At 40.2% G+C, this 27,487-nt stretch overlaps 1 protein-coding gene across 1 annotated transcript; it reads right to left on the bottom strand.

Moving 5' to 3' along the window:
* Window positions 1-262: 262 nt before the first annotated feature.
* kiss1ra (KISS1 receptor a) lies at window positions 263-17,863 on the bottom strand. Its single transcript, XM_026148714.1, has 5 exons — window positions 16,551-17,863; window positions 11,061-11,185; window positions 3,330-3,465; window positions 2,991-3,229; window positions 263-1,457 (listed from the first exon to the last, which is right to left on the bottom strand). The coding sequence occupies exons 1-5, from the start codon at window positions 16,801-16,803 to the stop codon at window positions 1,077-1,079; spliced, it is 1,134 nt and encodes a 377-aa protein (XP_026004499.1). The 5' UTR covers window positions 16,804-17,863; the 3' UTR covers window positions 263-1,076.
* Between the last annotated feature and the right edge of the window lie 9,624 nt (window positions 17,864-27,487).

Below are 27,487 nucleotides of genomic sequence, written 5' to 3'. Positions count from 1 at the left end.
ACCAAAGTGTGTCTACAACCATCTGTAAAACATGGTGGAGACTTGGTGTGGTGCTACATTTCAGTCAGGGGTGTCGGGGATCTTTTCAAAATTGATGGAATTATTAACAAAGAAAAGTATTATCAGATATTAATCCACTATAAAGTAACATCTGACTGAAAACATCTTCATTTTTCATCATGACAATGATCCCAAACACACTGCCAATGCATTCAAAGCACACCTCGATAGAAAAACACACAATGAAATACCATCAGTCATGGATTGGCCTCCCCAGAGCCTGGACATCAACACCACTGAAACAGCACGAGATCATTTTGACAGAAAATGGAACAAAAGGCAGCGAACATCCAAAGAAGAGCTTTGAATGTCCTTTGAGAAGCCAGGAGAAGTATTCCTGAAGATTGCTTAAAGAAATTATAAGAACGCTCACCTTTTAAACATTTACACAGTGTCACAGTGTTCGCTGTTCTTCGGAGTGACGCATACTCAAAGTGTTAAATTATTCTCTTTTTCTCCAACGAAGACGTAAATGTCAACCACAGAAAAACTAGCAAAAAAACAAACAAAAATAAAACAAGCCAACTGCCATTTAGTCAAGAGTGTTAAATTCAAATATACATTCAGTGTTGTTTCATTTCATATGATATCTATAATCATCATCTGTCCTCGGTCCAGTTTATTCTAGAGCTGCAGACCTCATCAGATCAAACAGGGATTAAATGTCCTGCCTGCAGCTTTCAGGCCAAACTCTCCTCTTTTGTCATCTGGTGTGTTCAGCTTTGTGTTATTCAGACCTGGTGTTTGGCAGACATGTGCCAGCATTGCCAGCCTTGGCAGTTGGAACAGGTAACATATTGTGCCAAATACTGTTAGTGCCCATCTGTTTTATGTGTCTGAGTTTCCTCACATCATTTCATTAGTTATATTCACTGATATAAATACATCCCGGCTGCCAAACAGTGTCTCTTTCAGATCAGTTGCTCTTTGAGGACGTTTACACACAATTAGTGTTATTTTTTTCATGGTTCACATTAGAAAACTGGCTGTATCCTTCTTATGTTAAATGATCGGGATCAGTTCACCGCGTTATTATTGTTGCCTTCCTCCGCAGCAACAAACTTAATCTCAGCATTGGCAGTCCTGGAAGCCATGCTGCTGTCTCTGACCTTGTGCTTGAACAGGAAGGGAAAAGTTTTCCTGAAAGACTTTTGGAAACTAGCTCCCATAAAGCCATAAACTATGGGGTTGACAGAGGAGTTGGCGTAGGACATGCAGTTGGCCCACGTCTTGATCTTGTATGTGGCGTAGTTAGGCTGGTAGTTAGGATAGAAAGACTGGAAGAGGACAAAGATCTGGATGGGCCCCCAGCAGATGGCAAAGAGAAGCACAATCACTACCACCATCTTGGAAACTTTGCTCCGGATGCTGATTGTTCTCTCAGACAGGAGATTCACCTGAAGAGACAAAACAAGGAACCCTCTTTGTAATGTTTTTGACAATATTTAGAATATGTAACAGTGTTACCAGAGTGATAACAGTCAATCAAAACAGAAAGTTATCAAAAGAAGGAACTAAAGGACACAGAAACGCTCCTTCGGGTAGCTACAGAATCTCTTATTCGAGTAAATAAGAATGTAACGTCCTCGGGACCAAGAAGAACCATCAGTGGTTTCCAGGTGATTGCACTTTTTTGCACTTGGTGACTCGGTGAGTAAGTGAGGTTGAGCATGCAACACACAAAGTACTGGGGAACCACTACACTGAGGTTTGTTCCTGTTAAAAGGGAGTTTGTCATTCCCACTGTCGCCAAGTACTTGCTCATAGGGGATCAGTTAAAATTAAACTGAATCATTGTAATTGGAGACTCAACTTATTCGGTTGCCAGTTTATTGTATCCTGGTTATATTCGATTCATTCTAAAGACAAAACTGACCAGCAGCAACTACATCAATGTTTCTGTGGACATTTCTTCATTTCTGTTTCAAATCTGTGACATTCTGGCTGGACACTGAATATAAGCAGTGAATGAGATTTTCTCTTTATTGTGATTTTCTGTCTACATAGACTGCATCAGATTTGCAACAGAGTTCCACAGGTTAGCGGTTTTCACAGATTTCACAGAGTTAATTGGTGTATTATCGCAGATAGATTGCATGTAATTGCCAGCTTGACCCCTTTCAGTGTCTTAGTAAGTCAGTTCTATCTTGTTGTGGTTTTATTTCATGTATTCATGCACCAAAGTTGCTTTAGAGACAGCAACTGACTAAGAGTGGTTGCAGACCTTTGTCGTGCTGGGTCACCAACCACTACTTTTCCTAGTGTGACTGTATTAAAGACTTTATTTCCCCTTGAGGTTGTCAATGCATTGCAACCTATTTATCCATTGATATTAGAGGATATTTGTTTCACTCTCTTTCCTATATTGGTGTAAATTATTGATCAGGGCATTAGTGCTTAAAAAAATCACTACCACACTGAGTGGGAATGTTTGGCAACATAATTGCCCATAATTGTTTTCTACTTTATCCTGTCGCACTTTCAATATAGCACCTGTAGTGATGAACATTACTCCCACTCTGTCCACAGCAGGTCTACCTGCTCATGTTCCCAAAATGTAGTGAAGTGTAAGATCTCTTTGTGTTGACACAAAGGCAATAATTTGTCTTCCTGTAACACTCGTGTGCAGAAGTTGGCAGGTATAATGCAGTTGCTCTTTTTTATGAATAGGTTCCACATTGAAAAAGAAAGCCACAATAAAAAATTATAAAATGAAGAAAATTATAAAATAAAGAGTTGACTGCAGCCACTTTAAAGAAGTTTTAAAACACATTTTCAAAGACGGGGACATGAAGAGAAGAGAGGAGAAGAGAAGAGAAGAGAGATTTTAAACTTTTAATTGGCTGAAAATTAGCAGCAGCTGGTGACAATAATATCTCTGTGCATTAGTGGCTGTGTTTGTGAGGCACCGATATAACACCTGCCCTTACCTGGTAATTATTGTCTACAGGTTCTACAGTGGGCTGGCCAACCCTCTTAACCATCAGAGTGTAGCAGAAAGAGATAGTGAGCACAGGCAGCAGGTAGGCAGCAATGAACTGGTACAGGATGAAAGCCCTCTCATGCGTCTTAGAGGGAAATCTCTCCATGCAGTATTGCCTCGGGCCGTACCAGTAGCCCTCCTCTATACGCTGGTACATTAAAATTGGTGTAGAGAGGATGAAAGAACCTGAAGAGGAGAAACATGGTTAGGTGAAATGATGGCATTTTAAATTTTATACACATACGCAACTATTTTTAACGAGTCAGTCGATAATGACACGACGTACCGATCCAAATGCAAATGCTGACAATCATGGCTACTTTGGGGGTTCGGTGCCGAAGAGATTTCAGGGGGTAGACTGTCACGTAACAGCGGTCTCCACTCATGGCAGTCAGGGTGATGCAGGTGGCTTGCACCGTCACCTAACAAATGAAGACGATGCTCATTTCATTTACATGTAAACTCAAAGTGCTTAACATAAATGACAAATACATGAAAAGATAATAGAATTAAAGATAAATTATGATGCTGTCTTATTCAAATTAGTTTGTGTGAGCAAAAACGGTTCTTCTCCAAAAAGAAAAAAACTTTTCTTCCTTTTGGAGAAGAAAAGTGATCGTGCAGAGATTATTTTTATTATTTTATGAAATAATCAAATATTACTCAGAGGATGGGATAATCTGGGGTCACCTGACCATGAAACAGCTTGTGAGTCAATTTTCCAATTAATTTTGACCCACTGAAAATGGGGGCTATGAATACAAAGGGATGTATATCTTAAACTGTTAATACTTTTCTTAAATCCCTTGAATGAAAGCTGAAAGTCTGCACTTCAGCTGTGGTGTATAGATGTGAAATTACAAAATGTGTCATTGTCCAAATAATAATGGACGTGATTCTAGGTACATAAGCTATTGTGCTTTAGGAAAGGAGAAGAAATATTATTTATGACTCTCAGATGTTTAACAATACAGCTGTGAACCAAGAAAATTGAAAAGCAGAAATATATTAAATAAAGTCTATTTAGCTTGGCTAACAAAAATAATAGCTTTAGACAGCTGAGTCCTCATTCTGCTCCATCTGTGCTTTATAATGTTACATCACCCACAAGAAAGAAGAAAAACAACTAAATAGTGAGTAAGCATACAAAGGGAAAACAGACTAGCAAACAAAACTGGGATAAATGACCGAAAAATAAATTCAAATGTAATCTTTCTAGTCTACTTTCATAGAAGATATCCCCACAAGCACCACAGATAAATCCATAACACAGCTATGTGTTCAGTGGAAAGACTCAAATTTAAAACTAGCTTAAAATTAAAAGAAATGATCATGTTTGGCATTATTTCATATTGCACATTTGTGGAAAAGTTGCAGAAATATGTAGAGCGTGTTCCAAAAGAGTATCCCTTGATGTAAGTTAGGCAGTGGTGGTGTCTCAAAGAAAGATGCCATGGTCTGGTTGGTCAAACTGAATAGGAGGAGAAGAAATTGGCTTAACACTGGATCCATAAACCAAACAGAGACATTAAAATGCCAACGCACCTGAAATATATTCATTTTAAACAGTCAAACATACACATTGCCACGGCCTCAAGGACCTCTAGGATGTTGTTGTTGTTTTTTGCTGTTTCACTCTTTCTCGCCAGGGTGGAGTCAGACTATGCTCCCCACCTCTGTCCTCGCCTACTCAGCTCTACTCACCTGTCACCCATCTGCTGTGATCCCTCACCTGCCAATCATCACAGATTATTACCCTCAGTGGAGTCTGCTTCCTTGCTGAATCGTTGTGCTAACTTGTGTCAGTGTAGACCCTGCTTGGCTAGTGAGTTCCTTGTGTTTCCTAGTGCTTCTCCCTAATCTGTTCTTTTTGTGCAGTCTTCCCTATCCCTACCTGCTTCTCCTGCCCTGTGGACCCTGAGTGGGTGTGAGTGAGTGTGAGTGAACTTTCTTGGATTGGATTTGGAGGTTTTGTGACTCATGGACTGTGTGAAGAGGAGTGTGAAGGTTTCCCTGCCCTGGACATTCTCCCCTTAGATTCCCTGGAGCCGCCTTCCCCTGTTGCTGTATATATTTCACCTGGTGTGCATCTGTAAATAAACCCCTTTCACTTTTCACCAGTTTTGAGTCCTGCACCTAACTAACTTTGACACAAATGTGTTTCTTACAAGAGCTCTTACAGTTTGCTGACAAGCTATTAGAGGAAGCGCTTTTCTTATAGTGTCTTGCAAACTTGTTTTTTGTTGTTGTTTTTTTTGCTTTATATTTTAATCGCTGCTCTCTAGAAAGCAGACGTTCAAGCAGCTTTTTTGTCCTTTATTTCAGACTCCCTCTCCAGTTTTTACTAATGGGCTTGCATGCTTTTAAGCTGCAGATCATTCAGAATGGTAAAGAGCGAGGGATAGAACCGGAGAGGACGCGTACAGAGGAAGTGCAGAGGTGGCAGCATTTGTGATGGGTGTTTTTCATTAGCATATGAAGCAATCATCCAACTTCATTTTTAATGGAGTTCAATGATGCTTGATTCAATTAAACTTGAGCTAATCAGAAGAATTGTAATTGAAGACCAAATATAGAATTTTACTCGTACATTAAAGTTTGACAAATTTTCCATCTTACACAAAATTTTAAATGACTGCATTTAATCATTACTTATTATTAACCTCTGGCTCTCATCCTCAGTGTGCTTATTATCCTGTCTTCCTCCCCTCACTAACAACCAGTTGCAGCAGATGGCTGCACCTCCCTGAGCCTGGTCCCGTCGTAGGCTTCTTCCTGTTAAAAGGGAGTTTTTCCTTCCCACTGTTACCAAGTGCTTGCTCACAGGGGGGCATTTGTATTTGATTTCTTTGGGGGAGGTTCTCTGTGTAATTGACGTTCTTGCAACATAAAGCACATTGAGAAATGAAGTGAATTGAATCGAATCAATATTTCCACTAGGACTTATAGTGGTGTTCTAGAGTAAAAAAAAAAAAAGAGCCTCAAACAGATGCTTTTCTTGTTTCATATGCAACTGTGCATTGATGTTCAATGGAGCAGGATGACACAGAAAGCAAGCCTAACACTTTCTACCATCTTTGTTCCTTTTGGATACATCACCTCTGTGGGTCTTAGTGGGTTGTATGTAGGCAAACTAATCCATTTTTGTTTTGAAATATGTGGAGCAGGGTGAAAAATGAGGGGTCTGAAGTTCCCTCTATGCTCTTTTACAAATAGGATCTAATTTTGTCCCTCTTTTGTCTATGTGTCTGCCTGTTTCTCTCGCCACCTCTCATCTGCGACTACGAAGCCAGCTCACATTACCCTCCAGAGGTTTTGTGCACCAGGACCACAGGATTTCAAAAGATATGGTGAGAGAGAGAGAAAGGGGTCATCATAAGTTCAGTGTTGAGGCGGCTGAGGAAATGGATACCATTTTTCCTATGTTTTGTTTTTTAAGATGTCTGGTATATTAGTAGCTCATAATTTCTATTCTACTATAGTTTTATTTCTTTTTAATGACGGAAGAAAATGAGGGAGGAATAAATAATAAGAATCTGTTTTCTTTAAGCTTCCTAATCTTTTTTATTTATTCAGTTTAAACATGGTAATTAAAATCATAGGGCTACACGGGGGATATTCTCCTAACATTCAGCCATAAGCTTCAGATAAAGCTGTTTACATCAGTGTCTTAAAGTATTTGAGATCTGCAGTCTAATATTTATATATAAGATACATTTAAAGGGACAGTTTACTTTTATTCATCTGAAAAAAATCATCAATACCAGTCCATTTTGTGATTTTAGCTTCTCAAATATCCATCTGTCCATCAGCTGGGTCCTGTGCAAAATAGAAATAGACCAAGAGGCAGTTCCACGCCCTTGAGAGCTCACCAGTTCATCTCAGGGTTCTCAAGCACACACTCTCATATCCACACCTCAGTCAGTTTAGAAACACCCAGAAGTTAATGTGCATGCCTTTGGGCTGTGGGAGGAAACCAGCTTACCCAGAGGGAAACCCCTGCAGACAAATGGGGAATCCCACAGAGAAACGCCCAGCCAACAAGGAGGTTTGAACCCAAGTGCTAACCACTGCACCGCTGTACCTCCCAACAGCAGTTTTCAGTATTTTTTTAATCTCCTCCAGATTTAAAACGCATAAAACTTCTGAAGTTCACATACAGCTTGGACTTTAAAAGGTTTGAAAACTTTCATTAATACATGATTCAAGAAAATAACAGGCAGATTAAATGTTGACTAAAGTCTGTGAAGAGCTAAAAGTTTCCTGCAGAGATCTTTGATTTAACGTAATCAATGCTCCTCTCAGACTAATCTTCAGCCTGGTAATAACTGGACATGAAAATACATCTGCTAATTAGACTGGAAAGATGAAGGAGCAGTATCCCACCCTAGCAATGTAATCTTGCTTCCTTAATTTAGTTTCAAACAGCACAACAGGGCAGGAACCTTTGATGAAGTGTGATGGTATTTTTACACAAACTTTCTCCTAAGTGGGCAATAACACATCTAATTTGTGGTTTGAAATTGAATTGGTGAATGTGAGTGTGAATGGTTGTCTGTAACTCCATCTTAGCCCTTTGTGAGACTGGTGGCCTGTCCAGTGTGTACGCTGCCTATCACCTTATGGCAGCTGGGATCAGCTCCAGGCTCCTGAATTGGATAAGCGAAAGAAAATGGATGGCCGGTTGGATGGAATTGGTATTGACCAGTAATCCTATAAAGCCCCTAGACATTCCCTGCTATTCTACAATATAACTGTACTATCCGACAAGCAGTAGTTGGGTAATCTGTCATCACGATCCTTTAACAGAGGCTGGATGTAAACACAGCAGGAATGCATCACCCACTGTTACCCATCAACTGTTTTTTTCATTAAACTGTGGAAATTTTAAGACACTAATAACACTAACAGCTCTTATTTCTTGGAGAAATTTGAGAGATTAAAGCAAAGAGAGTGGCCACTTCTCTTATCTCGTCACCTAATTACCTTTCTCCCTTGTATGCAATAATAAATGATGGTAGGCTAGCATAATAGAAACTGACTTGAAGGTTTGAGATGAGAAAATGGTTGTCTGATAAGAGAGGAAAACGAGACAGACAGTCTTGTTTGACAGACGCTTTCTGCTTTCAGAATAAAAAGCTTGGTCTTAGTCATCAAGACACACTCACAGACCACGTAGTCTGATTGCTCACATCCATTAATCAAATCATGCCTATGTTTTTCTTGAGGTTTTTTTTTTTTGAGGCTGACATCTAAAAATTTTAAAGTGTTTCTTTTTTTTAAGTTTGACAGAATATCCCCTGCATGTCGAATGAGATGAAATTTAATCAAATTGCCGCACGAAATAGAAAGCTAAATACATTTGCTGCATACTTTATCAGCCTCTAATATTAAAGATTAAAATGTTGGGGAAAGTGATTTTGCTTGTAATGACAAAGTGCTTATTAACTGAACAGGAGCTGTGGGTCTCTCTGAGTGACTGTATCTGGTTCGCGGTTGACTTTGTCATTAGAGTAGTCAGAGAACTGGTTATTAGTGCAAGGCTGAGTGTAATTAAAGCGTCTGCTCGTTGTCAGACACTATGCATTTAATGTTGTTTTTAACATCTTTTCTCCGTGAATAAGCCGGGCGATGCTAAAATACCTTGGACAGCTTCCCCTCGTGATGCACTTGTACAAGGAAAGAAAAAAACATGGACGTAATTGGCGCATTCAAAAAGTTCCACAAAAAAAGAGAAACATTATCTAAAATTGGCCATTATTCCTCTTGAGTCATCTCTTTGTGTAGCTCTGCATCACTCACTGTGCTCCAGCTGTTTTTAGATCCTATCCCCTGTAGCTCTTCAATATAAGCCTTTTATTCTAACCCTACTTTCCTACATCTCTCAGTTTGTTGATTTGTGCTGGATATACACCGATCAGGCACAACATTATGATTACCTGCCAAAATAGCCTTGGCTAATCAAAGCAGGGATTCCAATAGAGCCCTGAAGGTGCGCTGTGGTATCTGGGATCAAGATGTTACTAACAGATCCTTTAAGTCCTGTAAGCTGAGAGGTGGGGGCTCCACGGATCAGATTTGTTTGTCCAGGTGGTACATATCAAAGTAACATCCACATAGATGGCAGAACCCAAAGTTTCCAGTAGATCATTACATAAAGCATCGCACCGCCTCCACTGGCTGCTTCTCATAGTGCATCCTGGTGTCAGGTGTTCCCCTGATGGATGTGCAGCCGGCCATCCACGTGAGGTAAAACAAAATGTGATTCATCAGACCGGGCTACCTTCTTCCATTGCTTCGTGGTCCAGTTCTGATGCTCACGTGCTCATTGTTGGCACTTTTGGCAGTGGATGGTGATCCGTTTGGGCACCCTGACTGGTCTTTGGCTGAGCTCCATACACAATCAACTGCAAGGCACTGACATTGTTCTATCAGAGCCAGCATCATCTTTTACAGCCATCTGAGCTGCAGTAGCATCTGTTCGATCGGACCACACGGGTCAGCCTTCTCTCCCCACGTGCATCAGTGAGTTTTTGCTGCCCTGTCACTGGTTCACCATGGCTCCTTCCTTTACCACATTTGATAGATGTTGACCTCTGCAGATCAAGAACACCCCACAACAGCTGCAGTTTTTGAAGATGCTCTGACGTCCTGCCATCATAATTTCGCCCTTGTCAGACTCAATGTTTAAAATCCTCATTCCCATTTTTCCTGCCTCTAACATTCTTCCTGCTTCGATGTATCATGTGTCAGTATATCGAGTTAGATATTTTCCTCGGGGGAGGGTTTTGAGTAAACTAGAATTAAAAGAGAACAATTATCAACTGCATGGAAATATGACTCCAAACAAAAAGTATTTCTGTCTGGTGAGTGCATAACTAGACACTTGATATGATAATGGTGTTTGTAGCTATTTGCACTGCTACTAAGTGGCAGGATAGTTTAGTAATATTCTCCAACACTGAATTCACAGGTTGTTTTCACACAGTTTCCATCAGTGACTATGTGCCAATAACAGATAAGTTCAAAATCTTGCAGGTGACACTTCCAAGTTAAGGATTGTTGTGCTATTCCATCCACATTTCCAAATTTAGAGCAACAATTTATAGTGCAGCTGAAGCCATGACAGGCAGCTTTTGTCGTACTGTCTACAGGTCGTTTTCCTTTTTGTTTTGTTAGGTGGTTTGTCTGCTGCACAGGCTTTTAGTTGTGGTTTGTTCCATGCATGAAAGGTGAAAATGGCTTTTTACCCAGTTTGCAGCTCCTCACCGTCAGTCAGTGCCTTTGATAATTCCAACCAACAGCAGCTGTGCAAACCTATTTTATTATGACACTCTGAATATCTGTTATACTTTTTTTGGCCTCTCACTAATCAAACAAAACAATTGAGAGGCATGATTGATTTAAGTGGCTGAAATCTGTTTTGAATTCCTGGATTAGATATTATAAAGGATCCCACGAAAATAATGTTTTTTCATTGGCACACGGTGTTCAGTAGCCCCTTTAAATCTTGATTAATGTCTGGGTCTATGGAAGCATCGTATCACGTAACATCTTCATCTCCTTAACAGAAGATTCTGTTATTCTCTTTTGTGTCTCCTCCTTCTTGTGACTGATGCTGATTACTGTTATTATTCTCTGTCAGCTGTGTATGACACATCTCGACACGTTTGACTTTTAAAGCTGTAGAGTTCGACCTACTTTCATTGTCATTTTTGAAGAAACTCTAAATTCAACAATGGCTTATTTTGGATTAGCTTTCTTGAGAACTGTAATTTTATGAGGATGAACTGTGACCACCTTCACAGGATTATATAGATTGATTTTTCTGTGACAACGCCGAGCTGGCTCACTGTTCTCATGGGAGTGGGAGTGTTAAAGCCCTGAATGCTGTTACTGTGAGAAAGTTAAAGAATCCAAGATCATTTTAAGGGAAGTGTTGAAAATATAATATTCACATGAAAGCACATTTCTGAGCTGAGAAACAGAATAGTTGAAGTGGTTCAAAAGATATTACCTGTTGCAGAAAGGCGACAAATTTGCACATGAAGTTGCCAAAGATCCATCCAGGGAGGGGGTAAAGGGTGGCGGTGAAGGGGACGCAGCACACCAAGAAGATGATGTCAGTGGCGGCCAGGTTTGCTGCACAGGGAGAAAAGATAACGCTGTATTTGATGAATGTTGTACAGTCTGCAGAACAGTGTTTAACTGAAAACGCTTGAAGCCAGTGGCATGGATTCTTCAACAATCCTGGAAAAAGCAGAAGGACTTCTAACTATCATCCCACCTTTCTTCTTTTGCATAACAAGTCTTTTTAAACCATCTGTGGGAAAATGGATATGGAGGCACGCAGTCCTGTTTGCAGTAACATCAACTACTAGGAACTAACAGCAGCGTTGTAAAGTTTAGTGCAATCTAATGCAAGTTTGCAGACTCGCAGGCGTGTACAGTCATGGCCATCCAAAAAGGAAAAGTTTTCATAGTCCTGTAAACATCCTGATAAAACTAAGTACATCCTTACTGCTTGCATAGGAATTAAGAGGATAAGCAGCAACCAGGTGCTGCTATTCAACACTCACTTGATTAAGTGATCATCAGGACGTGTGACAACCTCTATAAAAGCTGTGTGCCAATCTGAAGCGTCAGGCTGTGTTGCCAGGAGTGGGCACCACAGCAAACTCACCCCAAGGTCAGATTGCATAAGAAAACCCAAGAACTACATCTTGAACTCAGTTAGCATTTTAAATGTTAAAGTCCATGACAATACAATTAGAAAAATACTGCCTAGATTCGAGTTGTTTTGAAGGACTGCCAGATGAAAGCATCTTCTCTACAAAAAGTATCTGAAGAAACTACAAGACTTCTGGAATAACATCCTTTGGACAGACAACACCAAAGATGCACAGGGCCACATCTTCATGCATCAGCACAAATACCTTATTCCAATTATGAAGGATGGTGATTATATGGGCTTGTTTTGCAGCTGCGGGACCTGGGTACCTTGCAGTCATTGAGTCAGTCATGAACTCCTCTGTATGCCAAAGTATTCTAGAGTCAAACACAAAGCCAACTGTCTGACAGCTAAAGCTTGGCTAAAATTTGGTCACGCAACAGGATCCACCACCATGAAATCATGAAATGCGGTGGAGGGGCTTTAAGAGAGCTGTGCATAAATAAATACATGCAAACCTCAATGAATTGAAGTAACGCTGCAAACATGAGTGAGCTAAAATTCCTCCACAATCATGTGAGAGATTTATAAAGAAAATTAATACTTCAATTTATTGCTACTAAAGGTGGTTCCACAGGTTACAAATATGGGGTGTGTTTAGTTTTTCACAGGACTCCACAGACTCCAGTGAAAACTTTCTTTTTCACATGACCGCATGAAAATACAGCTATTATAAAGGTTGTAGCGCTTTGAGTGAAGTGTTTAGTGTCCTCTTTGGGGTTTTGCTGTATTGAGTCGTTAAAAAATGTTCATTCTTGAACACTAGATCAGCTTAGCAAGTTTTCATAATCCAAAATAATCTTAATGTTGCACCGCGATTCAGCACGCAAATTTATTGACTTTCTGAAATAAGTCAGAATTTCTGGCTCATATAACAAACATATGCACTGACCTTAAAACACACGCCAGAAACAGGAAAATGCATAAAGCTTCCAATTTAAAGGTAAGAAATATAAAACTGGCACATTTTTTCAGGTACTGATAGTCTGCTTCAGAAGGAAAATGTATTTACATGATGATGCCTTTAGAAAATCAAGACTCAAGCTGTTACTTGACTGCCGGCAGGTCATACAGTACACCTACACACACACACACACACACCAAGCAGAAGTTGGAGCTTGGTTAAACCTTTATAGCCTGCTTCTGGTGTTGTCTTCATTTATTCATCATTCCAATATGCCACACACTACTTCCTTTTGTTTTAGTTGATCTAATCACAGTGTAGCTACTGAACCATTATGTCGAGAGGATAGGCAGATGGTGCAGGCCCTAATGAAATGTTGCTGAATATTAAGCTGTTTCCATGCTGCGGTTTTGAGGTATATTATCCAACATGAAATTCTCGTCATATCCACAATGCACTGTGCAAAGAGAGACGCAAATCATTTCTGCAGTAAATCACCGAACTGCAACATTTACGCAACAAATGAGCTCATTTCCGTGAATGCCTGTGACAAGCCATTTTTGAAATTATATTTTGTTTGTTTGTTCTGTGTGCTCATCCAGTAAATCAATCACCTTTGCATTTCTCTTCAAGCGACAGTAGACATCACAGCTCTAGCCGGCGTGCTGACTTAAACAGTAAAAGAATAATCACACAGGTTGCAAGTCTCGGTGCTTTAAGGACCAGACGAGGTAGCAGATCGGAGCATGATTGGACACTGATTTATGTTACTTTATTTCAGACATTGAAAATCTGTGCAACTCTCCATGTAAAATATTTATGCATGTGTCCATTGTGCCTGTCTGGCTCGTCTACAAAGGAGCATATCATTAGTGTCCCCTCACTGTAAAAGGATTTAGAGAGTTTTTGTAAAGTGGAGTGGACCAAACTCCCTCCTGAGATGTGTGCAAACCTGGTGACCAACTACAAGAAACGTGCTGTGGTTGTCAACGAGGGTTTCCCACCGAGTACTAAATCATGTTCTTCTTGGGGATCAGATACTTATTTCACTAAATGGCATGAAAATGAATGCATAACTTTTATGTAATGTGTGTTTTTCTTGACTTTTGGTTGATATTCTGTGTCTTTTGAAAATGAAGCTACCATAAAATTGAAGATGGTTCATTTTAAAGTTACACCTTCGGCAGGGGCTGAATTATTTCCCCCCTTCTTATCTTACTTTATGTGACATTTAAAATGAAATATTTACACCCATGTCCTTTGGGATAATCTGCTTGCCTGTCTGCCTCGTCCACTTAGAGTGCATCATTTGTGTCTCCTAGCTGTAAAGCTCCACACTTCCTCAGTCCCAGTGGAGCTTTTCTTTCACAGGCATTTCTGTATGATTTGTTTCATTCGCCACACAGTACCAAGCACTTACCCACTCACACACCCTCACCACTAATGATATCGAAAGCCACTGACTTTGTCTGCTTCATGATTAATTCATATTTTTGCAAAACAAGTACTTATATTCTGACTTTTTCCTCCATCTCACTCGTCTTGTCATGTCACTTCCGAGCTGTCTCAGGCAAAGTTAACTGTTACAATTGTGACCAACCACAATTAAACAATTAGCAGTACATAAATCATATGGTTTAAATGTCCACCGAAGCTCTGACTACACTGGAGACAGCAAACACGTAGTAAGAAATCCTTTTTTCTTTGATTCCTTTCATATGAATCCCCTGAGCATTATCTGCTAAGAAGAAAACCTTTTGCAAACACACACAGAAAAGGGAAGCAGATTTTAAGCTACGGGGTCTACTGAACCATGAAAACTGCTTGCTTGCAGAAATTAATAATTCCAACCTGTATGCAACGAGGATCCCAAAGCACTTCCAACATGATCATTATTATACCACTTTAATTAGATTTTTTTCTCATAATGTGGATGGTCTTAGAAATAATCTGCACTCAGTTGGGACTCAGGACATGTCTGAACACCTGCACCTTCCATTAAAGTGTGTTTGTCTCATTTGTTTTCATAAGTACAGTTAATGCTGGCTTTAGTGTAAGTGCAAATGCCTGCTTGGCTGAGTTGACAAACCAGCAAAAAGAAATTTCACCAGTCAAGTCGCAGACTGTACTTGTGAAGAATGTGATTCAAATAAAAGGTTAACTTCACAAAAGAGCAGAGGTATTGAAGCAGATAAAAACATCAGCAGCATTGTTTAATTAAACATCCTTATGGACAGACTTAATCTGATGTATGACTCAAGCAGAAAACCATGCATATGTGGTTATCTTTGAAATCTTGCCCTGACATGATTTTCTTGCTGGTCATGTAGGGGTATTGCAGTCTGGGACATTTAAGCATCCAAGTCTTTCTTCTCAGCCATATTCACTGAGGTAGTGTCTCATTTCTCAAACTGCACGTCCTCAACTCCTCTCCTTGGGCGGTAGTCCCTCCCATCAGAGCTGAGAGTGGAGAAAGTGAGTAAACAGGCCTTGGAGCGATCACGTTCAAGCAACCTCAACTAAATAAGACATCTGGCACAGAGTAACAAGATATAACTTTTGAATCGCACTCACACAGGAAGGGTTTGATTATATTAAACAACAAAAACAATGCCTCCTCTCTCCTTTGTCCCCTGTATTTGTTTTTTTAAGGACTTAAAGCATCATTCAGCGTTTTGTGTTTGACTTCCGGGTCACAGGCAGGAGGACAGAGGAAGGTTTTGTTGTGTGATTGTGTCCCCTGCTCTCTCCCTGACTCAGATACAATCCCTTGTGTCCTGTGGAGCCAGTGTACAGCTGTCTCCACTTGGCAGTCAGCACTGGCTACTGCACTGAAGAGAGGACTTGGCTAGCCCAGTGCTGGACCAGCTTGGCAGTGTTATATCAGTGAGTGGTTCTGTTGTGTCTCTTGTTGAAAGGAGAGTGTACTTTACATTTAATGATCGCACTTGACTTTTTCCAACTTTCCAGATTTGCTGCTGACTTTCTTTTGTTTCAGACTTTTGGCACAGAGGATTCAGCATCTCTTTAATTTGAATGTTTTAATAACATTCGCCTTGTTTCCCTCCCAGACCCCCAGCCCTTTTTTGTGGAGTGCAGCATCCGCTGAATACCACCTGTTGCCATGACCTTGTCCTTCATAGAGTTTGGCTAAATGTAGATGGAAACACACCTACCTCCTTCTGCCAGCATTTTTTACATTTCAAATTTGCATTTAAAGGTAGATTTCAGTTTTAAGTTGATGTCTCTTCAGGATAGATATTTTTGCTGTTAAATGAAACACGCTGAAATAAAAATGGAATTCATGATTTACTCTTTTGTATTGATGAATTTAATATCATGAATCCTTGGAGCTTTATTTGCAAATAACCTCTGCACATAGCGACAAATAACTGATGCATATTTCAAACCATGAACCACTGAGTGAGAAAAATATTTTTCTGGTGCAGATAAATTTTAGATTCCATGTTGCACTGGTCCCAAAACAGCAGATAATTATTTTTAAAAAATGTTTAATTTTCTCTTGTTTCAAAAAAGACATCTGCATTAAGTTAAATGACACGTTTGAGCACCTGGCATTGTCGTTAATAATTAAAGTGAAATCTTTAATCAGCACAGACATTTTTCCAATGAGCTGTGCACTCAAACTGTCAAATGCATATTCAGGGAAATTTGCACTTGGCTTTCTCGTGATCCCCACTTGAGCATGTGATGAAATTTTACAGGATAGACGAAAGAGATGTTTAATAACATAGCTGATGTTTATCTCCCTCCTGTCCATATGAGTCACATCTCCTATGCATCATTATCTTCTTCTAGTCTTTGTCCATTTACCAAGAATCATAAATACAAACTTGCACATGGAAGCTTACCTATGTAGAAGTTGGTTGCCGTCCTCATCTGTCTGTGTTTTGAAATGACATAAATGACCAGAGAGTTGCCCACCAGTCCGACCAGCATGATGAGAGAGAAGAACAGAGGGACCAGCCAGGCATCCGTGAAGAAAGGATGCTTGTCTCCTTCCTCCTCCTCCTCATCCTCGTGTCTTCCTAGAGAGAAGTTTGTTCCGGATCCATTGATCCAGACCTGCTCGGTGGAGTTCCACAGCTCCTCGGAGGAGTACATCGTGACAGGAGAGGGGGAATAATTGACGGACGGGAGCGGGTAAGTGAGCAGGTTGTATGAGGTCTAGAACCAATTTGAAGAGAGAGAGTGTGCAGTATGCGGTCCTCTCTGCCCTCAGGCAAAGAAAATGAGAGAAAAGCAAATAATAAGGAGGGGAAAAGTCTGGCAGGAAGACCGCATGAGAGAAAAGTTGAGCAGTGAAAGGTATATGGGGTGGCAGATTGTAGGAAAAACACCAGATACGAGATGAGGCAAAATAGAAGTGAATAGCAAGCAGTTTAATCAAAGTGAAAGGGTAGCAAGGTAAATTAAAAGGTGGAGGGATGCAATTCAGGAGAAAAGGGGGTCGGGCAAGATGGAAAAATACTTCTTAAGCTGCTCAAGTGTCGGACTCAAAGTAGGATAGAGAAATTATGTCAACAGGTCATAAAAAAATAGGAGGTGAGCAGGAGTGGATAAAGGGCTTCTTTTCTTTGAAGCTTGTTGGATGAAAACTGCCACTGCCAACACCGTTGAGCTTTAAAGCTTGCTGTTTTTCTGACTCGAGAGCTAAGCGCCCATTTCAATAGCCCTGGGAAATTATTAACAACCGTGGTTATGCTGACAGGCACACAGATGTCTTCTCCAAGCTCGGTCATCAAATACTCAGAAGCAAATCCAGTGTACTTGCAACTCCCTCTCCTTTTCTTTGAGTTGGTTTTCAGCTGATTTGTCCCCACTGTTCCACTTCTTTGTAGTAAGGTCCACAATTCAATCCATCACCTAACCTTCCATCCAGGGATTTTCCTTTAGAGGAAAGGATAGTAACTTGACTAAAAGATAAATACAGGCTAGTAAATGAGTTGATATTTGCTCTCTAACCCTGACAAAACTGTGTCTGACAAAATGGTTTGTTTTTTAATAAAATGAACTGGGAACAAAAAAAACCTCATCTGCTGTGCATCCTCTAAGCAGAGCTGAGTTGAATAGAAATCATGCTTCGCGGAGACGGCAGCGAGCAGAGTGAACGAGGTGCTTGCAGCTTTATAGTATGAGCAAGAACGCACAGACGCAGTGGGAAGAGGAGATACACGCACACACACACTGAATCCGTGTCAGTGTGTTTGTGTGTGGGTTTCTACATGACTTTGGGATAAATAGCTGATGTAAGGGTCTCCTAGCAACGTTATCCCTAAATCTTTTAGTAACAATTGCCAAAAACAGCCTCCAACCGATTTCACCGTGCTCCACATGGAGTTACAATAAGATAGCATTTTAAAATACCTTTACAGAGGCAGACAGGAAACATCAAGAATATCACTGTTAAATTGAGAAAGCTGTCTATTTAAAAAAAAAAAAAAACCTGCAAATATCAAAGAAGCCGTTTCTAAAGATATTGATGTTATATTTCTTAACCATGTGTTCTCTCCGAGGACCGTCTATGGTCAAAATCCCTTTTATTCCACACCAGAAAAATAAATTATCATCAGAAAGGATGAATCTGGAAATAATTTACAGATTTTCCCTCTCACTTAGCTACAATCTGGTTTTCCAAAGGTTTATTTTCAAATGTAAAACTGGGTCTTAAAACGTCATATTTGATATGAAAACCTTTTTTAATGTTAAATCCTAATGCAAGCAGTGTGACAACCAGTGATAACACTGTACAAATTGCAAAGCTAATGAATCCTCCAAAGAAAACACACCACTGATCATGCCAGCAGGACTGCTGCCCAGTACAAATGGACAAATTACAAATCTACATTATGCACACACTACTAGCCCAGCATGCACTGCCAGATGCAGGTGCTATTGTCTGAACCCCAGGCACCCCAACCATGCCAGGCTTGAAAAATGCTAACACGTACCTGGAGAAATAGAGAGGCACACAGGAGGCTTGTCACTCTAAGGGAGGGGAGGGGGGGAGTATGATTCACCTCATATCTGGGAGCAACATACACACTATAAATTGTTGTTTCCACAGTTTCTGATAAATAGTCAGAATGAACAGAAATGGCCTCATTGAGATTACTCTGAATCCCTCTGGATTTGTTGTTACAATCGAAATGAATCAAAAACTATTCTCTAGTCTTCTTCAGAAAACTGGCATTGCTCATTTTGGAAAGGCTTCAGTTGTAGCTTTCACTCTCCTGAGGAGTCTAAGGGTGTACCAGAGACCACCACCAAATGTCTCCGTGAAATGCAGTATGAATACTTTAGAGAGATGAAGAAAGTAGGCGGGAGTACTGAGAGACCATGCAAATGACAGGGAGAGAGGTGGTAAAAGCAAAGGAAAAGTCGTATAGTGATTTGTATGTGAGGCTGGACACTAAGGCAGGAGAAAAGGGGTTGAGAAAAAGATTTGATTGGCAAGGCAACGGGACTGTGCTGGAAAGGATGTGCAGCAGGTTATACAGATGGTGATGTATCATCAAGTGAAGAGAGTGTGCTGAGAAGATGAAGGGACTACTTTGTGGAGCTGAATGAAGAAAATGTGCAAAAATGGGGTTATGGATGGAGGACAGTTAGTGAATCAGGAAGGGCAGAGGAATTATAAAGAAGTGAGGGCAGATGTGAAAAAGATACAGAGTGGAAAGGCAGTTTGTCCACATGACAAACCTGTGAAGGCGTGGGAGATGTCTGGGAGAGAGGACACAGTCCTAGAGAGTGAGGATGCTTGAGGAATGAAGAAGAAGCTTACTGAACAATAGCAGAGCTGCACCAACTACTGAGGGATAAAGCCGACAAGCCATGACATGAAGATATGGGAAATTTAAGAAAGACAGGTGACATTCAGGGAGCAGCAGTTTAGCTTCATGCTGAGAAAAAGATCATAAATTGAAGCTTAGAGAACACACACACACACACACACACACACACACACACACACACACACACACACACACACACACACACACACACACACAACCAAACAGACAGGAGAGGGAACGAGAGAGCAAAAAAGTGTAGAGACAGATAGACAGGCAGGTTGACATGGGAGGACACGAGGTCCATGACAGAAACAGGGAGGGAAGAAACAATAACAATAACCTGCCAGCATGTGACTGTAATGACACCAAAATTACAGCAACCTCTTGAACACGCAGCATCAACCTCTCAGGGATGCAGCTTCTCCAGCCAGCTGTGTCCACATACACAACCTACTGGCCATCTTGGAGCGGGGCAGCAGAGAGCTACACATACTAAGCTAACCTCCTGGCCAGGTGTTCATTGTGTTTTTGTTAAACATGTTGTAAAGCGACACCTTTTTAATGCTTTCTCATCTGACAGCTTAACAGGGAACCTGAAGCTCAGAGAACACAATTGGAGTTCAAGAAAAATACAAGTACAGTAACATAAAATCTAGATTCCCCTCTTTCCCCGATGATTAACAGTGAAATTCATCTTTCAGTGTGCTGCTTTGAGTACAAATACAAGCAGACTTTTATTTTTCTTTAAAAAGAGTCTTCTGAGCAGGCATGTAGTGTGTTTGCCTAATTCATGCATAAATAGGGCCAGGTTAATTAATGGTTGTCATCATTTATAAAAGATTTCAGGCTGTAATTGCAGTTTCAGCCATGAAGAACTGCAAAACTGCAGAGGAGTTACAGTACATCAGTGAAAAATAATAGGTCTTTGGGTGTCAGTTATCTATTAATACCCCCTGTTAACCTTCATTTTGTTTTTCTTCTATGACCCCCAAAGGCTGTTAATCATTCACGTATCAGTGTAATTACACAAACTTCCGAAGCACGTCTGAAAGGACCATGAATGATCTAATGAGTAGGAGTTTGAGCATTATTCTTGAATTGTGTCTCCTCTAAATCTGAGTTCATCCAGAGTAACTCAAAGCTCCTGCTGCTTTGTCTCCATCAGAAGGAGAAGCCTTGCTGCCACTGATGACTAACGATTCATGCTAGTAAGAACAATACCACAATCCCAGCGCTGGCGCACCTAAATGCAGCTGTTTTTAATGTTGTTAGTTAAATAAGGGGACATTTTGGAAAGTAACTTTCAAATCGTTAGAAATCGCTTTAGAAAGTGACTGATGTCCTACTTCTGAACATTTCATTTGGGCCTCAGTAAATAATTACAGTGAATTATTACTTGAAACCATCTCATTTCAAGCATTGTTATTACATGAAAACAAAAACAATGTTGCACCAGAGTAGCAGCTAGCTGTAGCGATAAAGGGACCAGACAACCACAGGTGAAGTGGAGCCTCTTGTCAGATCAGGTGGGTGTTTCGTATAGTGTTCAACAACTGCTCACCAATAATTACTTGTACAGTGTAAAAGAGGAAAACAATAAAACAGATTTTATTTTATTTATTTCAATGTTGGCTAATGGTGATAGTGTAACAATAGTCACTGGAGCGTGAGTCACGCTCAGGGTCTTGAATTGCGTAGAGGAGCCTCTGAAAGCAAGACACAAGCTAAATTGGCCTGCTCAAATGCAGTTCTTAAGAAATGTAATTTCCTGAGACCCTGTGGTCGATAAATAAAGGATATTGAAGCCGTTTACAGAATATTAGCAATATTAAACTGAATGCCATGCTCAACAAAACAAGCTTTAACGGCTGATTAAATAAAAATGTTGCATTATGAAAAAACAAAAGGTTGTCTGCATTTTCTGTCTGTATCTCCACCGTGTATGTGTCTGATTATGATGTTTACTTCATCATCATCATTATTTATAAAGCACTTTAAAAACAACCACAGCTGACACAAAGTGCTGTACATTAGATCAGATAGATAGATAGATAGATAGATAGATAGATAGATAGATAGATAGATAGATAGATAGATAGATAGATAGATAGATAGATAGATAGATAGATAGATAGATAGATAGATAGATAGATAGATAGATAGATAGATAGATAGATAGAAGAAAAAAATAGCAGAAGGTGGCCACATGTCCCTTTGAGTTTTCAAATTCATTTGAAATTGATGTTGTATAGCTCCAGTAAGCAGAATATAGGATCCTGTTTCAAATAGACATCTAGTATTTTCTCAGTTTTGATGGAATTTTGATCCAATATCACAACAATAATCAGTCAAACAAGAAGATCCTGCATACAAATCCATATGCTGCTAGAAACATGTAATGTGGACATTAGAGCTTGCAGATGTGGTTGTGTTAAAACAAACAAACAAACAAACAAACAAACAAACAAAGGCACTTCATGAAAATGTATTGCTTTTTTAGTATATCCACAAAAATTAGACCCATGCATAAAAAGCAATGAGAACCACCTCTGTGAGTAGTATGCGGAATCTGCCGTATTTAACTCTCAGATATTAATGTCTGCTACAGGACATAAAAAGGTCTCTAAATTATTTAAAATGATCAATCGGAAGGGAAAATCATCTGTAAGTGGTGTGGTTTTAAATGAATGGCATATTCCAGCAATCTCTGACAAGCCCAATCTGCTGTCACATGACATCACATCATATGCAGTGAAATATTTTTTTAATAGTTAAAAGAATATTTGAAGCTAAATATAACTAAGCTTTTTTTTTTAAAAAGAAAAAAAAAGGCAGCGGTTGACGTCTCCTCCATGACTCCTGCTTAATTCAGTTGAGTCTAATTGGTTAGTGCCTGCTGTGTGGTGAGTGAGGATGTAAATGCAGGCAAGGTGCTTACGTCATCAGCACTTTGACTAATCTCTACAGTATGAGCAGATACCTGCAGACAGCCGTTGACTGAAGCACTGCAGTGGGTGGCTAGATACAAGATGGATTGTAACTATCACTCAAACAGTTCTTCATGGCCAAAAAGAAAGTTTCAAATATTCACAATGACATTCTTCTTTGGACAAATGTCACTTTGGGACCAGCAAAACTGTCAAAATGAGTGCAGACACATGGCACCATGTACATTACATATTCAGTGTCCACCAAGAAGCACAGATGAAAATGTCTGTCCGTATGCTGGCTGCAATTCATTTAAAAAGCCGCATTGGTCAGACTCCATTAACCGACACTGTAATAGCTGGCGTTTATTTTATCTCCGCATGGTTTACAGATGGGTAATTTAACAATTTTCTTTTTAAAGTGCCACAGAAGTATCTTTTGTTATTTTCCTTAACTTGCGGCTAAATGTTGGCACTATGGTTTTGCTGTGGAGGCTCTGAGCTGTGCTTTGGGGCAGTATCTACACTGTTTGACATTCCGAGGGCTGAGAAATTGAACTTTGGGATCCATCAATAGAAGACGACGGGGAAGAAATGGAAAGCACTGAGACAGTGGGTAAGAGGGAGTGGGACCAGGGGAGAATAAAAGAGCAGGGGAGTGGGAGAGGTGAGAGGAGACTGAGGAGAATAAGACAGACAAGCAGTAGGTGCACAGGAGGAAGGTGGCTGGCTTTTAATGGATTTTTGCAGGATTGTTTTTTGAGCTGAGAAACACCAGCAGCCTGCTGATAAAGGTCTGAGAACAAATAACACAATGTACAGAGAACAAAATGTGCACTAAGAAGTCTTTCCCATAAGGCTATAAATTAATGCCACTGCATGCATTTGTATTTAGCTTTCAGCTGTCTTGCATGTTTCTGTAACTTCATCCAGAACGTGAGTGAAAGGAAAATCAATTCAATTAACTAAACCATGAACTATTGATGGACCTTTAATCAAAGCTGCACTAATCAATAGTTTTACATTAAAAATAGATCAGAGAATAATTATCCTCTGTATTCTGCTCATGTATTTAGCACCTAAAATGCTGCTTACTTGTCTCCACAACAGAGTGAACGGTGCAAATAAATGCTTATAGTGCATCGTGTCTCAGCATAAGACAAATGAGGCACATAGTTGCACATCTGTAAATAATAAAGAGTAATAGGATGCTGACAGATGTAGATCTGCTGCTGCACTGAGTATTGCCTATCTGCCGTGTTGCTGTCTTGTGTGATTGTCAGCCAGTGTGGAATAATGGAACTCGATGACTATAGTCTCATAATGGCTGCTGTGTTTCTGTATTTTTTTAAGGTCAATGAATAAAATACACAGGTATGCAATCATCACATAACAAAATGAGAGACTCTGAGCGACAGTTGTGGTAACATGTGCTGACTGTGTCCTTTTTATGACCGTGACGGGAGAGAGGAGAAGACAGTTTGTCACACTTAAAATCTGTACTCATTCAGAAGGACCACCACCTGCCAAGTGCTGCGCACATCCCCCTAGTGCCACCACAACACATCTGAACACTGGGGTCTCCTGTGGTGTCTCACAAAGTGTCATTAGCAGGAGAGGGGCCTCCACAGATTGGGTTTGGGGACTCTGTGATATTTTCTCCTCTTTTCTCTGTCTCTCTTTACTTTCCTCCTTCACAGCTGGAGTCGTGGGCTGGTGTTTCCTTGTTGGCTCGTCTGTGAGTGGAGCATCTCTTTCCTGGGCTCTCTTGTCTGCACTTTCTCTGGTAACTCATCTGCTCATGATATTTAAAGGCTGGGGCCCTCCACCAGCTTGTTGTTGTCGTTATAGTAGTTAGTTAGTTCTTGTGTTTCTGACACACTGCTTTCTTACCTGTTCTTCAGTTTCCCACTCCGATCAATGTTACCCTGTGTGGTTTTACGGACACCCAGCCGGTCGCTGCTACTACACAGGAAAGTGCTTACCTGTAACTCACCTGTGTGCCCACGCTCCACCAAATCTCTCTCTGCCTCCCTGGAATCTCACCTGCCTACCAGATCATCTACCCACGATGCAAACAAGCAAGGTCTCCAAGTCAAATCACAATAACAGCAAAATCTTATCATACCCACTTCAGCTCCTGCTAACATCTCTTCTCCTCTCCGACATAAGCTCCTGCTGAGAAACCTCCCTCTAATGTCACTTACCTTTTCTCAATAAAGTTGTTCTTATTTTATAATAAAAACTGTAACGCTGCTGTCAGTCTCCTGAATACAGCTTATGCTTAAACGTGCTGCTGTGCTGTGTTCCTTTAGATCAGTAGTTTTCGTCTGTGTGGGAGGGTGCAGCGTCCTGTCTGGGGGAGTTTGCTGCTATAAGGCAGCCCCATTACATTTGAGCCTTGTTTTCAAGAATTCAGTAGGTGGTACCTGTGCATTGCTTTCAGTGAGTGCCAGACTGAAGGTATGCCAGCACAAAGCCGAATCGTGTAGAACGAAAAAATAATCAACACAGCCAAGCTCTTATTGAGTTAGCTGGCATGAAAAAACTAAAATACCAGTCAGAGACGTCGGGTATCACGTTGGTAGTTATGAACTTTGTTTGTTAGGCTGAGCTTTCTGCTTCCGGCTCTGTGAGTTGTTTCTTAAAAATTTATGTTTTATGAATTACATGACTCTTCTACTGCACACAATGTCCTCCATGCATCCCCCCTATTACAATCAGAGAAACTATCAGGTGATGAGGATTAAATGTTGATAAAAATCTATAAAAATATAAAAATATAAGTGTAAAATTCAACACTGCAGCAACAAAGATACTATTAATCCTGAAGAAAATTGATAACCCTGGGAGCACAGAAAGCAAATTATTAGAATAGTCAATTATTTTAAGGCTGTTGTTTCTAACGTGACTCCTGCTCATTACAGTTCTGAAACTTTAAACTGGATGTATTTAAATGTTAAAGGTTACTGTTCAACTGTTTACAAAAAGAGATACAGAAAATGTCTTAGTTTGTTGCCAGATGAAATTTAAATTAATTTTATTGACTAAATAGGTATGAATAGGTAACCTTGAATATAGCAAACAAAAATGTGGTGCTTCCAGATGATTTTAAACCAAAACTCTAAACATAACTTTCTCCCAACCGGGTCATGTGTTCAGCATAAGTTATAATGGTGATTTAGTCAGGTAAAAAGGGAGCCACTTTTATCTCACAAAACCCTGACTTCAAGGTCAACATAGCTCGCTAAGCCCTTAATCTTGGCTGGTAGTACGGCCCTCCGATGTATAGAGTTTCCTTCACATGTCAGTGTTTAAAATTATTCATTTATTCCAAGATTTTTAAGTCCTACTGCCGAGATTTAAAGCTAGAACCTGCAGTTGGCTCAGACCAGATGTGCCTCCCTGAAGTGTCTTTACATTAGCACTCATGAGTTGTCATTAGTACATAAGTTCATACATACATGAGTTTGGCCTTCACGCTGAACCTAATAAAACCTCTACATAGTTGAATGACTGCATATAATAATAATAATAATAATAATAATAATAATAATAATAATAAACTTTATTTATAAAGCACACTAAAAAACCAAGGGTATACCAAGGTGCTTAACAAAAAAATAAAATAGGAAAAAGGAGGTGGGAGGGAAAAGAGAAAGGGCCTGGCACGTATCAAATTTCCTGGTTTTGCTGTTGTTATGTTAACAAACTCCTTCTACAGATAACTAAAAGCCCAAACAAAATCACCTCTGTGTTAATTCCTAGCGCTGGACTGTGTAATACGAAGCAAGTAAAAAACATATCCAAGGCAGCTTTCAGTTATCTGCTTTTTCTTAGCCTGACACTTCGGTAGTCCGGATAATTGGTCACATGAAGCTAGTTGCTAAGTTGCTAAGTGGTCCCAGTCTAGCTATGAGCGCATTCACATGCCATAGGAAGCATCTGATCAATCAGAAACATGGATAAGCCTGCTAGCAGCAGAGCGGCTGGTTTCACAAATGAAGATAAAACTGTAATTTTAGGGAAAATATGATGAGCTTACAGAAATAACACAGACTGAAGCCAACACTGCCAATGAATTAGCAGTAAGTCTGTGACAGGAAATACACTGCACAGTAGGTTTGTATAGTGTTAAAGGCGCTGTATAAATGTGAATGCACTTTAAACATGTTGGTCATTAACACTGGCAAAGAGCTGATTAAGTTAGGCCTATTTGAGGACAAAAAAGAAAACAGGCAAATATATGGACAACGATTTAGCACACTTTTTCACTTGTCTGAGGAGCTTTATTTGGAGGGAAAACTGAAACTGCACAGTGGCCTCTCACCCACCCGCTTTCTGTGAAAAGCAGCAGAAAGTGCTTTTTCAGTTTCTCATTTCAGGACTCCATGGGATTCACGGCACTCTTAACAGCTGACACTGCCTATTCACGGTCCCACAGGAATTGCCACTGTGTTGGAAAATGGTGATTGTAGGGGTCCATTGCTCGAGAGAGCTTGTAATTTTCCCAGTAGAAGCCTATCTGTTGTCAGTGGGATCAAAAATCCAAGTAACAAGCAAGGGAGGAGATGTATTAATGCAAATGAATGTAAATCTAACTACTTAAAATATATATATCATATATCCAGATACAGCGGAAAACCTCACCACCTTGTTAAAGCGTAAGTGGGGAAAATTAGTGAGCTAGCACAAAAAGAAAAGCGAGACACCAGGATGTTGACCAGGTGATAACACGGCTCTGTCAGGTTTGTACTCTGGCTGCCTTCGTTCAGCAACGATCAGTTAGTAGAAGTTCCCAATTATTGGGTCACACTCCATCAAATGTGCTTATCAATAGTTGAAACAGGCTTGGAACTGCCCCAGTCTCTGGAAAGGTGTAAAGGGGAGCAGTTCTGATGGGGTGTACGGGCCCTTTGTGTCTGGTAATTCTGAAGCTTTCTGAAAATGCTGACCAGGTATGCAAAGCTATTTCACACATGATTAGCTGTACAAAAATGAGGGACGGAGCCAGGGTTTGAATTTCTCTTTATAGCTCCTTTTTCCTCCTTTTGAAACAATTATTTA

This window comes from Astatotilapia calliptera, chromosome 18 (assembly GCF_900246225.1).
Source record: "Astatotilapia calliptera chromosome 18, fAstCal1.2, whole genome shotgun sequence".
Taxonomy (NCBI): Eukaryota; Metazoa; Chordata; class Actinopteri; order Cichliformes; family Cichlidae; genus Astatotilapia; species Astatotilapia calliptera.
This window is presented reverse-complemented; position numbering and strand designations above follow the sequence as displayed.

What these genes read in the sequence shown, in the direction of transcription:
- kiss1ra (XM_026148714.1), bottom strand. Translation starts at nt 16,803, where the DNA reads ATGTACTCCTCCGAGGAGCTGTGGAACTCCACCGAGCAGGTCTGGATC. An exon ending in GGCAACCAACTTCTACATAG is followed by an intron (nt 11,186 to 16,550) that starts GTAAGCTTCCAT and finishes CTCCCTGTGCAG; the next exon opens with CAAACCTGGCCGCCACTGAC. An exon ending in CTGTAGACAATAATTACCAG is followed by an intron (nt 1,458 to 2,990) that starts GTAAGGGCAGGT and finishes TTGTCTCTTCAG; the next exon opens with GTGAATCTCCTGTCTGAGAG.